The 11281-nt window shown below is 39.3% G+C and overlaps 1 protein-coding gene across 17 annotated transcripts in view; it reads left to right on the top strand.

Annotated features, from left to right (window-relative positions):
• Positions 1 to 11281, top strand: part of FAM47E (family with sequence similarity 47 member E) — a 66742-nt gene that overhangs the window by 44777 nt on the left and 10684 nt on the right. For 9 of the 17 annotated variants that reach the window (XR_011809330.1, XR_011809319.1, XR_011809318.1 and 6 more), the window contains 6 exons: positions 4146 to 4273; positions 4835 to 4962; positions 6837 to 7262; positions 8494 to 8651; positions 9440 to 9587; positions 10141 to 10350. Coding sequence is in view for 4 of the 17 variants with exons in the window: in XM_072038030.1 (XP_071894131.1) it covers positions 6873 to 7262; positions 8494 to 8651; positions 9440 to 9587; positions 10141 to 10350 (906 nt within the window). In the remaining 13 variants the exon portion in view is untranslated. Of the gene's footprint in view, positions 1 to 2755; positions 2953 to 2994; positions 3547 to 4145; positions 4274 to 4834; positions 4963 to 6836; positions 7263 to 8493; positions 8652 to 9439; positions 9588 to 10140; positions 10351 to 11281 lie in introns of those variants that run through there. The other 8 variants (XR_011809325.1, XR_011809322.1, XR_011809324.1 and 5 more) reach the window with 8 other exon arrangements.

Genomic DNA, 11281 nt, shown 5'->3' with positions numbered 1-11281 from the left:
CAAGCATGAAACAGGACAAGAGCAAATATTTATTCATGATGTTCAGAATGGAAGTTTTTCCTGGAATATTCTTGAACAATACCTCCCAGAGTCTGTTAAAAATAATACTAGGGAGATATTTCCCAACATATAGTTATACTCAAGGCTTTTTACTTTTTCCCCACCCCACACTTACTGGTCTGCAGTAACATCCTGCTGTCTAAAGGGTAGGGACCTAACAGTCTGAAGGGAAAATCTAGCAGGCAGCTGACCTCACGGATTCCCTTTTCAACGGAGCTGCTCATCAGTCATAAGAAAACAGGCTAAAACGTCACTTCACTAGTTGTAGGGGAAAAGTTTGGCAGAAGCATGAAGATGGGATTGTTTCCCCCCATGCAGTCTGCTCCCTGTCCTCTGGAAAATGATGGATTTGCACAAGGGACTATCATGTGGGGCCAGCTCTAATAGACCATATTTGAATCAAGTCACTGTCCATTTAAGTAGAGCAAGAATAATTATTCTTCTGTATCATTGATACAGAAGCACACAGTAGGGCTCAGAACAGCTGATGAGAGCTACAGACCCCAGTTAATTTAACCAAACTAGGAGCAATAGAACAAAGCTAAAAATCATGTGTGATCAAGCACTGCTTATTCCCCACAGACCTCGCCTTTTCTTCTTCATCCACCTGACTGGTCATACACGGACAATTATAGGCAGCTACCTAATCAGAGAGCAGTGAGTACTTGCTTATACTTTCTCCCTTTGCAGTAGCTGTTGGCCTCAGGACTGCAGTCTGTGAGTTGTGGCCCTTATGCTGCAGGTTACAGGAGGACTCCTTAAGAGTGATACTGTCCCCTCCTGCTCTCAGGAGGCTTTTCTGCAGCACATCAACAACGTGTGCACAGAAGTGGTCAGCACTAAGTTGAGGATTCACCAAAGAGGAAAATAGAAGTGTTGTAGTCCAGCATCATTTTAGTTTATCTTTTAAACAGTATAATAGGAACCTTAAATTGTATTTCCTTTCTGTAACTATTTACACTGTAGTGCATTTATACTTACTTTACATAGTATCATTCACTTGCAAATTATGAAGTAACTTGTTTATGAAAGAAATGGTATCCAATAATTACTCTCATCATATACAAGGAGATGTAATTAATAACATGCATTTAGGGCCATGCTAAAAAAAAGTATTGTTTCTTCTCCTTCAGAGTGACCCAAGGTTTTCTCAGTAAAAGGCTTTTAAGCAGAGTGGTACCAATAGAGGAGCCAGCTGTAGCCACTTCAGCATAGACTTACTTGTTAACAGAAGCCACTGCTTAACATTACATCTGGCTTCCCTGAAACCTTTAGAACAAGGGGGTTTCAGTAGGAAGGACATCCATGCACAGCGCCTGGTGAAACATGCAAGACATAGCAGGCATCCCCAAGAATCTTAACACTGAAAATAAAGTAAAATGCCAGCATTTGGTCAGAAAGCTGTACAGAAGTGATGGGCAATTACATCTTAATTTTCTCTTGGCACAAGGACTAGACCTCCATAACAGTGGTCTAACAGGCCTCTTCCAGTCACTCACTGAAAGTCCCTCTGCAAAGACAGCAAAGCATACACACTAGAAATATAGTCATTTTTTCCTAGCAGGATTTACAGGACAGTTTGTAAATTTTCTTCACTTACATCAACTACAGGTACATGATGGAGTATAGTCCAAGCCTGAAAGACTGGATACTATGAACAGAGACATAAGTCAGTAGACCATAACTATAATGATTTTTGTTGCTCTAGCATGCGGATTAGAGTATAAGCAATGTTTTCTTCCTCAATACATGCACAGCTGTCAAGAAATTTGTCTGCATCTAGGAGCTCTGAGTGAGCATAGAAATAATATAACCCACATGTGACCTGTTACCAGCTTTCAGGAGAAACCAAGTTGCTTGTTATTCAGAAGTTCCTGAATTCAATTCTATTCTAAAAATAAAGGTTTTATCTTCCTGTCTTGTAATTAGGATGATTACACTTAGACATGTTTAACTTTCAGGTTCGGGCATCTTTGTGCTTTAAGATACTGTTGTACTGAATTGAATGCACTGGAGATTATTTGGTCCTGCATTCACTCATACATTTTCATCTCATTACTTTTAATCCATAGCTCACTAAGGATATGGAGTCCTCAAAAACAAAGTGAAGTTATACAGTTGTTCTAGATGCTAATAACTAGAAAGTCAGGAAGATTTAGTCTAGTCTGGTCAAGGACAAGAAGCATGTTGTTGAATCAGATGTAACACCTTCCTGAAGTGTTAAAACCAAGCCTGTTGAGACAGTATTTTACTTACACTTACAACATTCACAGAATGAACTCTGAAGAATCTTTTCCCCATATTTTTAGAAAATAGTGCTATAGTAAGAAGATAAATATAGTCTCTGTAAAAAGCTTAAAATACTGAAAAGCTACAGAAATTATTAGTTTAAAAGCAGTATATTCACCTAACAATTAAAACAATGGATTTAAGAAATTATTCTTCATACCTAAAATTGTTCTCATGCAAGAAACATTTTATTCCTTACATTCATTACATATTATTTTAAAGACTAAGATTTTAAAAGAAAAATAAAAAACTCTTCCTTACTACTATTTAAAAAACAAAGAAACAAACAAAAAAACATACCAAGCAAAGATCACAATGAGAGCAGTGAGAGTATTTATAATCCAAGCTCTTTCCCTCCTGCTTGCTGATTGGTCTGTTTTCATGACCTAATCAAAGCAGGAATTATTTAATTCACATGGGAAAACCCTTATCAGCTTTGCTAGTTTTATGTTCTTAGAAAAAAAAGTTATTTTGTATGAAGAAAGAAACATTAATTTCATTTTCAGCACCTTTTAGGAGGTGGTTAGAGAGGCTATTATGCATATAATGTAAATTAGGTTTCTTTTAGTTAAGTAATACTCAGAAAAATCTGTTACATAAATGGTTTGTTAATATTAGAGGGAAAGCTATGTTGTCTTTGTTCTGTGTTATATTTCATAAACTGTGTGCACTTGTAAGCTCTACAGTTTTCTTCTGTTTGAGTGCTATGAGCTAAAATCTTTATTGTTATATATTTTCTACAAGGTGGAGACTTTCATCTCTTTAAAAAATATATATTTTTTCATTTCTCTGCAGAGTATCTGTGGATAAGTAGCTCTTAGCTCTGTTTTGCCCAGACCTAGATTTTTCTGTTTTACTGGGTCATTTATGTCAGTACTCAATTATATAATAAATGCTTGTTTTCAATACTGTATAAAAAAACATTTCTGTACTGGCCTGCAACACCTGGCAAAGTAGAAAAACATTGTTGTCCTTGCTGCAGTAGGGTTTAAATAGTGTTCATGGAAAATCTGGGAGGTTCCTCTTAAATAAAATACTATAGTACTTCTGGTATTCAGTCAGTTTGGAATACATGTTTAGCTAGTATTAGTCCATTATTATAATAGACCATTGGAGCAGAGTGAAAAGGAGACTTAATAACATTAAGTACAGACAAAGAAATAGGATTTGTTGCTGGAGGGAAACTGTATCAACAAGGTAGCTAAAATCAAACTTCAACAAACATGTTGAAAGTGATGTGTAGCATAGCAGGACAAGCTACTGTTGTTTGTATTCAAACCAAAAGGATAGTCTGGCTTGAATATTTGAGTGAGCACTCCAGACATAGAGGTTTGCTTGGGAAAACATTTCTTAGTGCATTAATTAATATTATGTTACTGTTTTACTGTCTCCTTATACAGCACGTGTCTGCATTTTAAAAGATATCCTAGCAGCATCTTAAAGACATGAATCCAGCACAGTTTGTTTTTTTCCTGTTAGCATCTAAAACCAGGAAATGAAGAAAGATGTGAATGCATTGTTCCAGTAGCAAGAGCCATAACCTCTCACACAATAATTGCAATGGCAGCTACATCTGTTCTATGCTTCCCTGACAGGAGCTTCCAAGTTCTTCCTGCCCCAGTACTGCCCTTCCCTGCTGCTGGGTGGGAGAATAATCCAGCTAAATACCACTTAGCCAGGAGCTAAGTAAGGCTGTGGGAGAGAGGGCAGTGTTGTGGAATGGGGCTTTGTCATGATTGGGGTGCACAGCTGGGAGGGTGTTCTCACGTGGCTTCTGATTTTTTTTTTTTTGGTAGATTGAAGGGAGACTGGCTGAAAGTGAGTACAACCTTGAGAGCAGCAGCAGGAGCAATTGCCCACTGTGCAGATGGACTTTGATTTTTACTGGCCCTGTCTCTGTCATTGTCCAATCTTACAGGCAAATGTGAGTCTGAAGGATGAACTATGTTTGACATTGGCTAGGCTTGATTCTGTACATGTCTTGAAAATGTCTCTAGATATTTCAGCAGAATTTTCTGGGAAATGTGTATTTTACAAGATGAATAATCTGTGTCTTCTTTACTCAAAAGCACAAGAAGTTAAGTGACATGCTTGGCCCACGTTTGCTTCTTATGTTTTTCTTGAAGAACAATTTTAATGAACACTGAAGTAAAGGCACACTGAACAGTGTATTGTATCATGCTTCAACAGCAGTAAAGCCTTTTGACTGTTTTGTTCTTGAATAAGTACTGGTGTTAAAAAGATCAAGATATATGTTATGATAACAGAATTTTGCTTTAATTCAAGTTTTTCCTCTACAGTCCCTAGGAGCTCTCTGTATATCTCTGTGAAAAAAACCTTTGTTGTAGGCAGACAGTCGTGGATCTGGTTTCCACAACAACCATCTTGAAACATGCCTAGGGTATTGTGCCAGCACGGGCTTGAAACTAGTGCCTCATCTGATGTAATACTATAGAAGTCTTAACTTTTGCATGTTTTCTTGTAGGTTTTTAAGATTTTCTGGAGATTTGCTTGCAGAGTGATGTTGAATTAGCTTACTTTACACCTTGTATTGCAGAGGAAGATGCCTTTTTTGCCTAGGGTATCTTCACAGTCAGAGCTGTAAAATATCAGGTATGTTCTTTTCTCTTTACAGTTCTTGTAATACTTAATGGTGCTTTCTTAGGACACGTTTTGTACAGAGTTACTCAGGGGTTTCTTTCTCTAGAGGCATTTGCTATCACAGGTGAATAGGACTGATTATCTCTGAAGCACACTCTTTATGACGTTCTTTACTGTTGTGCTTTAGCAAGCAAGGACAGTATTGCCAAGGCACTGAAAGTAACCCTTTAAATAGTTTGTCATTTGCTACTGACACGATCATTGAAGCAAGCCAATACAGGTAAGCATGAAACTAACCACATGAGTATAGCGAGCAGTTTGACTTGGTAGCAGCATGTATGGTTTAAAAGGTGAAATCTAGGTGGAAAAAGACTTCTGTAGACATGAAAGCAAGCCAAGAGTGAATTACAGCCCATCAAAATATGGGCAGGCTGGGCTGAAGCAATAGAATATTTTGTGTGGTCTCCATGTCTCAACTCTACAGTTGCTGGAAGAAGGTGAAGTAGGAGTGCAGTGACCTTCTTTGTCCTGACTGCTACTGTGGAGGTGGCTGGGGTGGCATTTTCTCTGGCAGAATTTGGAGGCTGTATTTAGCACTTTGACCCAGAGCAACTGTGAAAACTGCTCACCTGTGCAGTACAGCTGAAAATATTTGGATCTGGCTTTGTATCACTAGAAGCATCTGAACAAGCTCATGCATGGCTTTGTGGTGGCACTTGAATATTTGCTGTAAATAGACATCCTTCCCAGCTGCTGAGTGATTTGGCAGAAGAAAAAAGAAATGCCCTGCTAGCATCCAAAGAGTAAGTGAAATCAAGAGCAAACCATAATGAGGATGTATTTAGTGTGACATAGTGAAACTGAAGTAGCATCAACACGTGCATTAATACCTGGTACGTGCAGAATGCTGGAGGTTTAGTGATGCTTATCTTGTTTTATTCCATTTGCTTTGGAGCAGTCTTTACCATATTGCAGACACTGCTTTTCTTGTGAAGACAGATGGTAAATACTATCACTACTTTATTGTCCTCAATTTAATCCCTGATCAAAAAGGATTAAAATGTTTCATAACGCTGAATCACCTTGTCACTGTGCTTGTAAAATTCAAAAAGTATTTGAAGAGGTGAATTGCTGCTAACTGGCAGCTAATGCAGCTTCTGACCCTTGTAGCAAACAGTCAGGGTCTTCCAATCCAGTTTGCTTGTTCAGTGCTGGCATGATTCCCCTCCTGCAACAACCCAAACCTCCTTGGAAACTGCAGATTGGGCACTTGAAAATATGGATTGGTTTAGCCACCAACTTCTACCTCTCTGAAACTGCCAAAACTATTTTGCTCAAAATACTCATTTAGTAAGCCACCAATGAGAGATTTCACGTGGAATGGATGAAAGTTGGAAAAGTCAGTGATCTGAAATGAGGCAGAGTAAGAGTAAGGGCATTCTTTACTGGAAATTTGGCTACAAATGCTTGATGGAAGGATCTGCTGTCAGAAAATGCTGTCCCAGATCATGTCTGAATCATGACAATTTTATGAAAACCTTATTTTGATTACGTTGTTGACTACATACATGGTATAACGCAATTTACAGTGTAATGGTGGGAACAGTCAAAACTAAGCTTTAAAATATTTTTATGGTGATGGTGTTGAAGCAAGCTCTATAACATCATGACTTTTTTTATTTAAAAATAAATTTCTGAAATGCCAGAAATTTCTGTGAGTGGGCAACTCTGATGTTTGGCAGTTGTTCAGTCATACAGAATAAGTCAGTGTTTTATAAGCTTTTTTCCAAAGCTGAATAGTAACAAAAAGATGGCTAGTATGGGTAAGCATGCTTGGAGCAGAATATGCCTTTTTACTTTCAATGTACTCCTGTCTTTTTCATTAGAACCCAGCCTTTCTAATCTGGATTCTTTGTAAGCAAATGCAATTTCCTTACAGAAAGGAGAAAATGTCATATAACAACTTCCAAGAAAGCAGACTGCGGTTCTCAGACTCCTTTAATGGCCAGCGCTGGATATTCCTGAGAAAAGGCCTAGATGACTTCCGAGATGGCTTTCCCCCTTCATCTGATAACATGATTGTGTATGGTAAAAAGCATCCTGTCTCAATTATCGTGAAAAACAGCACAGGGAACTCTTCATACACAGCTCCAGGGAAGAAAATCAAGAAGTGCACCAAAACACAGATTTATCTTTCCAAGCTCAGCCCTTTGCAGCAAGCCAGGAGGGATTACGTTGCACAGATAGAGCACTGCCTGAAACGGCATCCCACAGTGCTCTACCCACGTTTGGAAAAAAGTAGCTCCCCAAAGGTAATGAGTTTTGTAATCCTGGTTATACAGATTGTTCAGAAAATTGAAACAGGAAACTAGTCTAGCTGATGACTATTTTCAATTAACAACAAAAATAAATAAATCCACCACCTCTTTCTTTCCATATTAAAAACAAAGCAAGTGATATCAAAGGTAGCTTAGATTTAGACAGTAGATCCAGATTGTCAGCAAACAATTTGCAGAACACTATTACATACAGGCTGAGAAATTGAGTGCCTGCCTTCACAGATTACAGAACATATTATCTGTTAAGCAATCGCCAGGCACTGACACAAATGGATGCTATGGGGCAGGAAGCAAGTCTAATCAAAATTGAAAAGTTATCTGTGCTCAAGATAGTAGGGTATAATCTCATTACTTTTATTTTTCAGCCTGTTTACAGAAGCTTATCTCTTTTCCCTGTCTCTGGTTCTTCAAATTTCTCTCCTTCATGAGAGCAAAATGTAGCAGATAGTTCTCTTGTCTGTCTTGGAGTTTTCAGATAGTTCTCTTGTCTGTCTTGGAGTTTTCAGAACTTGGTTATTTGGATATTGCAAACAGAGGACTGACCAAACACAGTGGCAGAATTGGGCTTTTCACTTCTAGTACTTCACAAAAGGAACAGGGAAGAGCTGGAAGATTGTGTTGGAAAGGGCAGACTTCATACTACAGTAGAAGGGGACACTGGGTATCAAGCACCTTTGTCTGTATTGCTGTTTAGGCTGCTCTACGGATTTATACTAACCTAAGCTTGGATGCCGTAAGATGTTGAAGGGTGGATTCATTGGGAGAAACCTTAGGGTGTTTGGAAAAGGGAATTGGGTCTCTGTTCTGTAAGATTATGCAACAGCAGAGCTCTCCCTGATCCCTGGTTGCTATTACTGGGGAATGGAACATGAAACATGGGGTTGTCCTGAAGGGAAGAAACTTAAAATCAGCTGAAATAAAATCTTATATGTAGTACAGCAGATTGTGATAGGAGATGGCTGAGACCAGAAATTCAGCATGATTCAGAGGTTTGGCAAGCAGCCTGAGTTGCAATTAATACTCTAGAGATTCTGGAAAAAAAAAAAAAGTTTCTTGACTTGAAGCTTCTGCACTATGAACAGGCTTAACTGCTAGAAAACTTCCAGAGACTTGTATGTTGCACAGTCCTTCACACAGCCCCCAAGAGCAATTCATCCAATGAGTTTTTTTTCAAACAGATACTCTCCCTTTGCTTGGCTTGCAGCTCTTCGAAGAGGTTGCTGGTGTCCCGGGTCCTGAAATCCTTTTTAAGAGTAAGGCTGGATACAATGACTATCAACGGGAGACCCAAACTCCTCAGGAGGTGCAGGATCATATGGAGGACAAGCAAATGAAAGTAACAGGTTGCAAGAAGCTAGTACAGTGAGTACAGGACAAAATCAGAAGATTAATATAAATGGCTCTGGATATTCCTTATCTGAAATCAGATGTGTGGAAAGAGGAAACTCAGGTGCCTATGAACAGGCTCATTTAGAATTTGAACCAAAGACAAACCCATTATAGCGAGCCTTCTCAGCTAGTGCTGATGAACTTAACATACAATAATTTGCTTGCTGTCTCTGGCTTAGATTCAGTGTTCCTAGGAGCATTTTCTAAAAATTTTCCTCTTTAGCCAGCCCTTTTGCCCGAAATCTGTCATGGGGGCGGTTTCCACTGAGATAGGTTCCTTTGCCTTTCTCAGTGATAGTAATGATAAGTTGATATCCCACAACCTGTTCAGAAACTAGTCAGGATTAGTTCTGGGTGTTAAAATGTAAGGAGTCAGCTTCACTGCTGGTTAATTTTCTCAGTCTGAGTCAGCTGAGAAAAAAATATAATCAGTCTCATTTTATGCTTTCCCAGGCCCTTTCAGTAATGTCATAAAGGCACGGTGATGGGCACCATATAAAGCTGTACACTTCCATTTTTAAGAGTTTCCTATTTTGAAAATGGCAAGTTATTTCCCAAGTCTTGCTTTGAAACCTTGACTGTCTTGCTAGACATATCAGGTGTGGCCAAACTGATCTTTACAACTAGTTCAAGTTGCCCAGACTATTCCTGGCCAAAATCATGTCTGGTGGTAAACTGCACCATTTGTGATATAAAGGCATATGGCTGTTGTCTACAGCTAATCAAAGGATGTTTCACATTTTGTTGCTTTAATACTGCAGCAGCAAGGAGCCTCTGGGCAAAAAAGCATGTACCTTGCTTTCTAAGGTAACAGAAGGAGGAAAAAAGGCCACACAGAGCCACTTAGCTCCACTTCATGAGCACACAAAGCGAGTAACCAAGCATTTTTGTGACTGGGTTATGTCTTTGGTAAGTAAAACGAAACTGCTACCATCTGTTCTCTTTCATTCTAAAACCTAATTACTGTGTTCAGGGCAAATGTCTTTAGAACTAAGAAGTAAAAATATGACTCTGGGTATGTGAATACAGGAGCCAAAGTCAGAAACAAGGAATCTTGTTTCTGACTCCCAGCTCTGTTGTGTCATGTCTACCAGAGCTCAGTCCTTTGAAATGTAAAGCAAAGAATGAGTATCTTCATACAAAAATACTGCTATGTAAGCTTGCTTCAGAAAGATTTTCCAGGGGATCCATCTCTGTTCAAGCTACTATTTAACTGTCTCACCTGGGAAAAGCCCATATATATCTGAAATGGATACACCAATTCATGTCTTAGCTCTGAACTGACTTTGTGCTTGCATCATCACAGTGATGCAAATACCAAGCATATGTGTAGATGAGCTGAAACCAACCCTGGTTTTAATTGTACTTATCGATAGGAATGGGGGCAGGAAGGAATTTTATAGAAGAAAAAAAAATATTTCACCCCCACCACTCTGAGATTGTTTTGATGATGTTGTTCCAGGGAGGTGGGAACTGCAGTATTGATGAAGATGCACTTCAGAGTTTGCTCCACCCCAGCAGTGAAAGTAAGGAGGCTGGCCTCCTTACACCTTTCTGTGCAGCGAAACTCAATGATGGGCAAGCAGAGCAGTCAGGAAAACAGGAGATTTCACCTCTCAAGTTTGCCGTCAGGAGTTCTCTTCACCTAGGGTTCCTGCCCTGCCAAGTTAAGGTAAAAGAGCCCACATTTACATTTGATAGAATCATAATCATGGAATGGTTTGGGTTGGAAGGAACCTTAAAGAACATCCAGTGCCAACCCCCTGCCATGGGCAGCGATGCCACCTGCTAGATCAGATTGCCCAGGGTCTCATCCAACCTAATCTTGAACACCTCCAGGGATTGGCATCCACAGCTTCTCTGGGCAACCTGTTCCAGTGCCTCACCACCCTCAGAGTAACGAGTTTCCTCCTAACATCTAATCTAGTTTGAAGTTCAGTTTAAAACCATTCCCCCTTGTTATTTCACTGAGCAAAAAGTCCTTGCAAAAGTCTATTTGGGGTGAATTGTGGTGGAGACAGCTGGAGTTGAGGATGGAGCTTTGTTTTCATAAGTACGTGATAATTCTATATATGCTTATATCTAGAACTCTGAGTAGTTAAAAATGAGCTATTTAATAGCAGTTACTTTCTGCAAGCAGCAGGGAAGTAAAATAGGAGAATGAGAACTAAGAGTACTGTTTAAGGCCTGACCATACAGTCTTTTTGCTGGTCAAACCATAGAGAATTCTCAGCAGTTTTGCTTGTACCCGAAGCCAGTGAAATGAATGGAAAAACGCAGCTGAGTGCTGTGCGAGCTTTGGATCAAGTTAAGCAGGTCATGCTCAATACATCTCAGTAACAGTTTGTTAGGTGTTAGTTACACTCGGAGCCCCTAATCTTCTCATAGTGGAGGTGTAAGCAATTGGAGAAAATTGAAGCATAGTACAATGATCTTCCAGTCCCTACCTTTCCTGTTACCTGCTTTTCTTGCTGTACTTTCTTTTAATCATTGAATAAACAGACAAGGGCTATAAGCAGCTGAGGTAAACACTTGAGGAGGATCTGAGGGAAAGCCTCTGCTGGGGGTTTTAGTAAGTGGTTGAAGTTGGACCAATTTTGTCT

Source organism: Anas platyrhynchos, chromosome 4 (genome assembly GCF_047663525.1).
Source record: "Anas platyrhynchos isolate ZD024472 breed Pekin duck chromosome 4, IASCAAS_PekinDuck_T2T, whole genome shotgun sequence".
In the NCBI taxonomy this organism is placed as follows: domain Eukaryota; kingdom Metazoa; phylum Chordata; class Aves; order Anseriformes; family Anatidae; genus Anas; species Anas platyrhynchos.
This window is presented reverse-complemented; position numbering and strand designations above follow the sequence as displayed.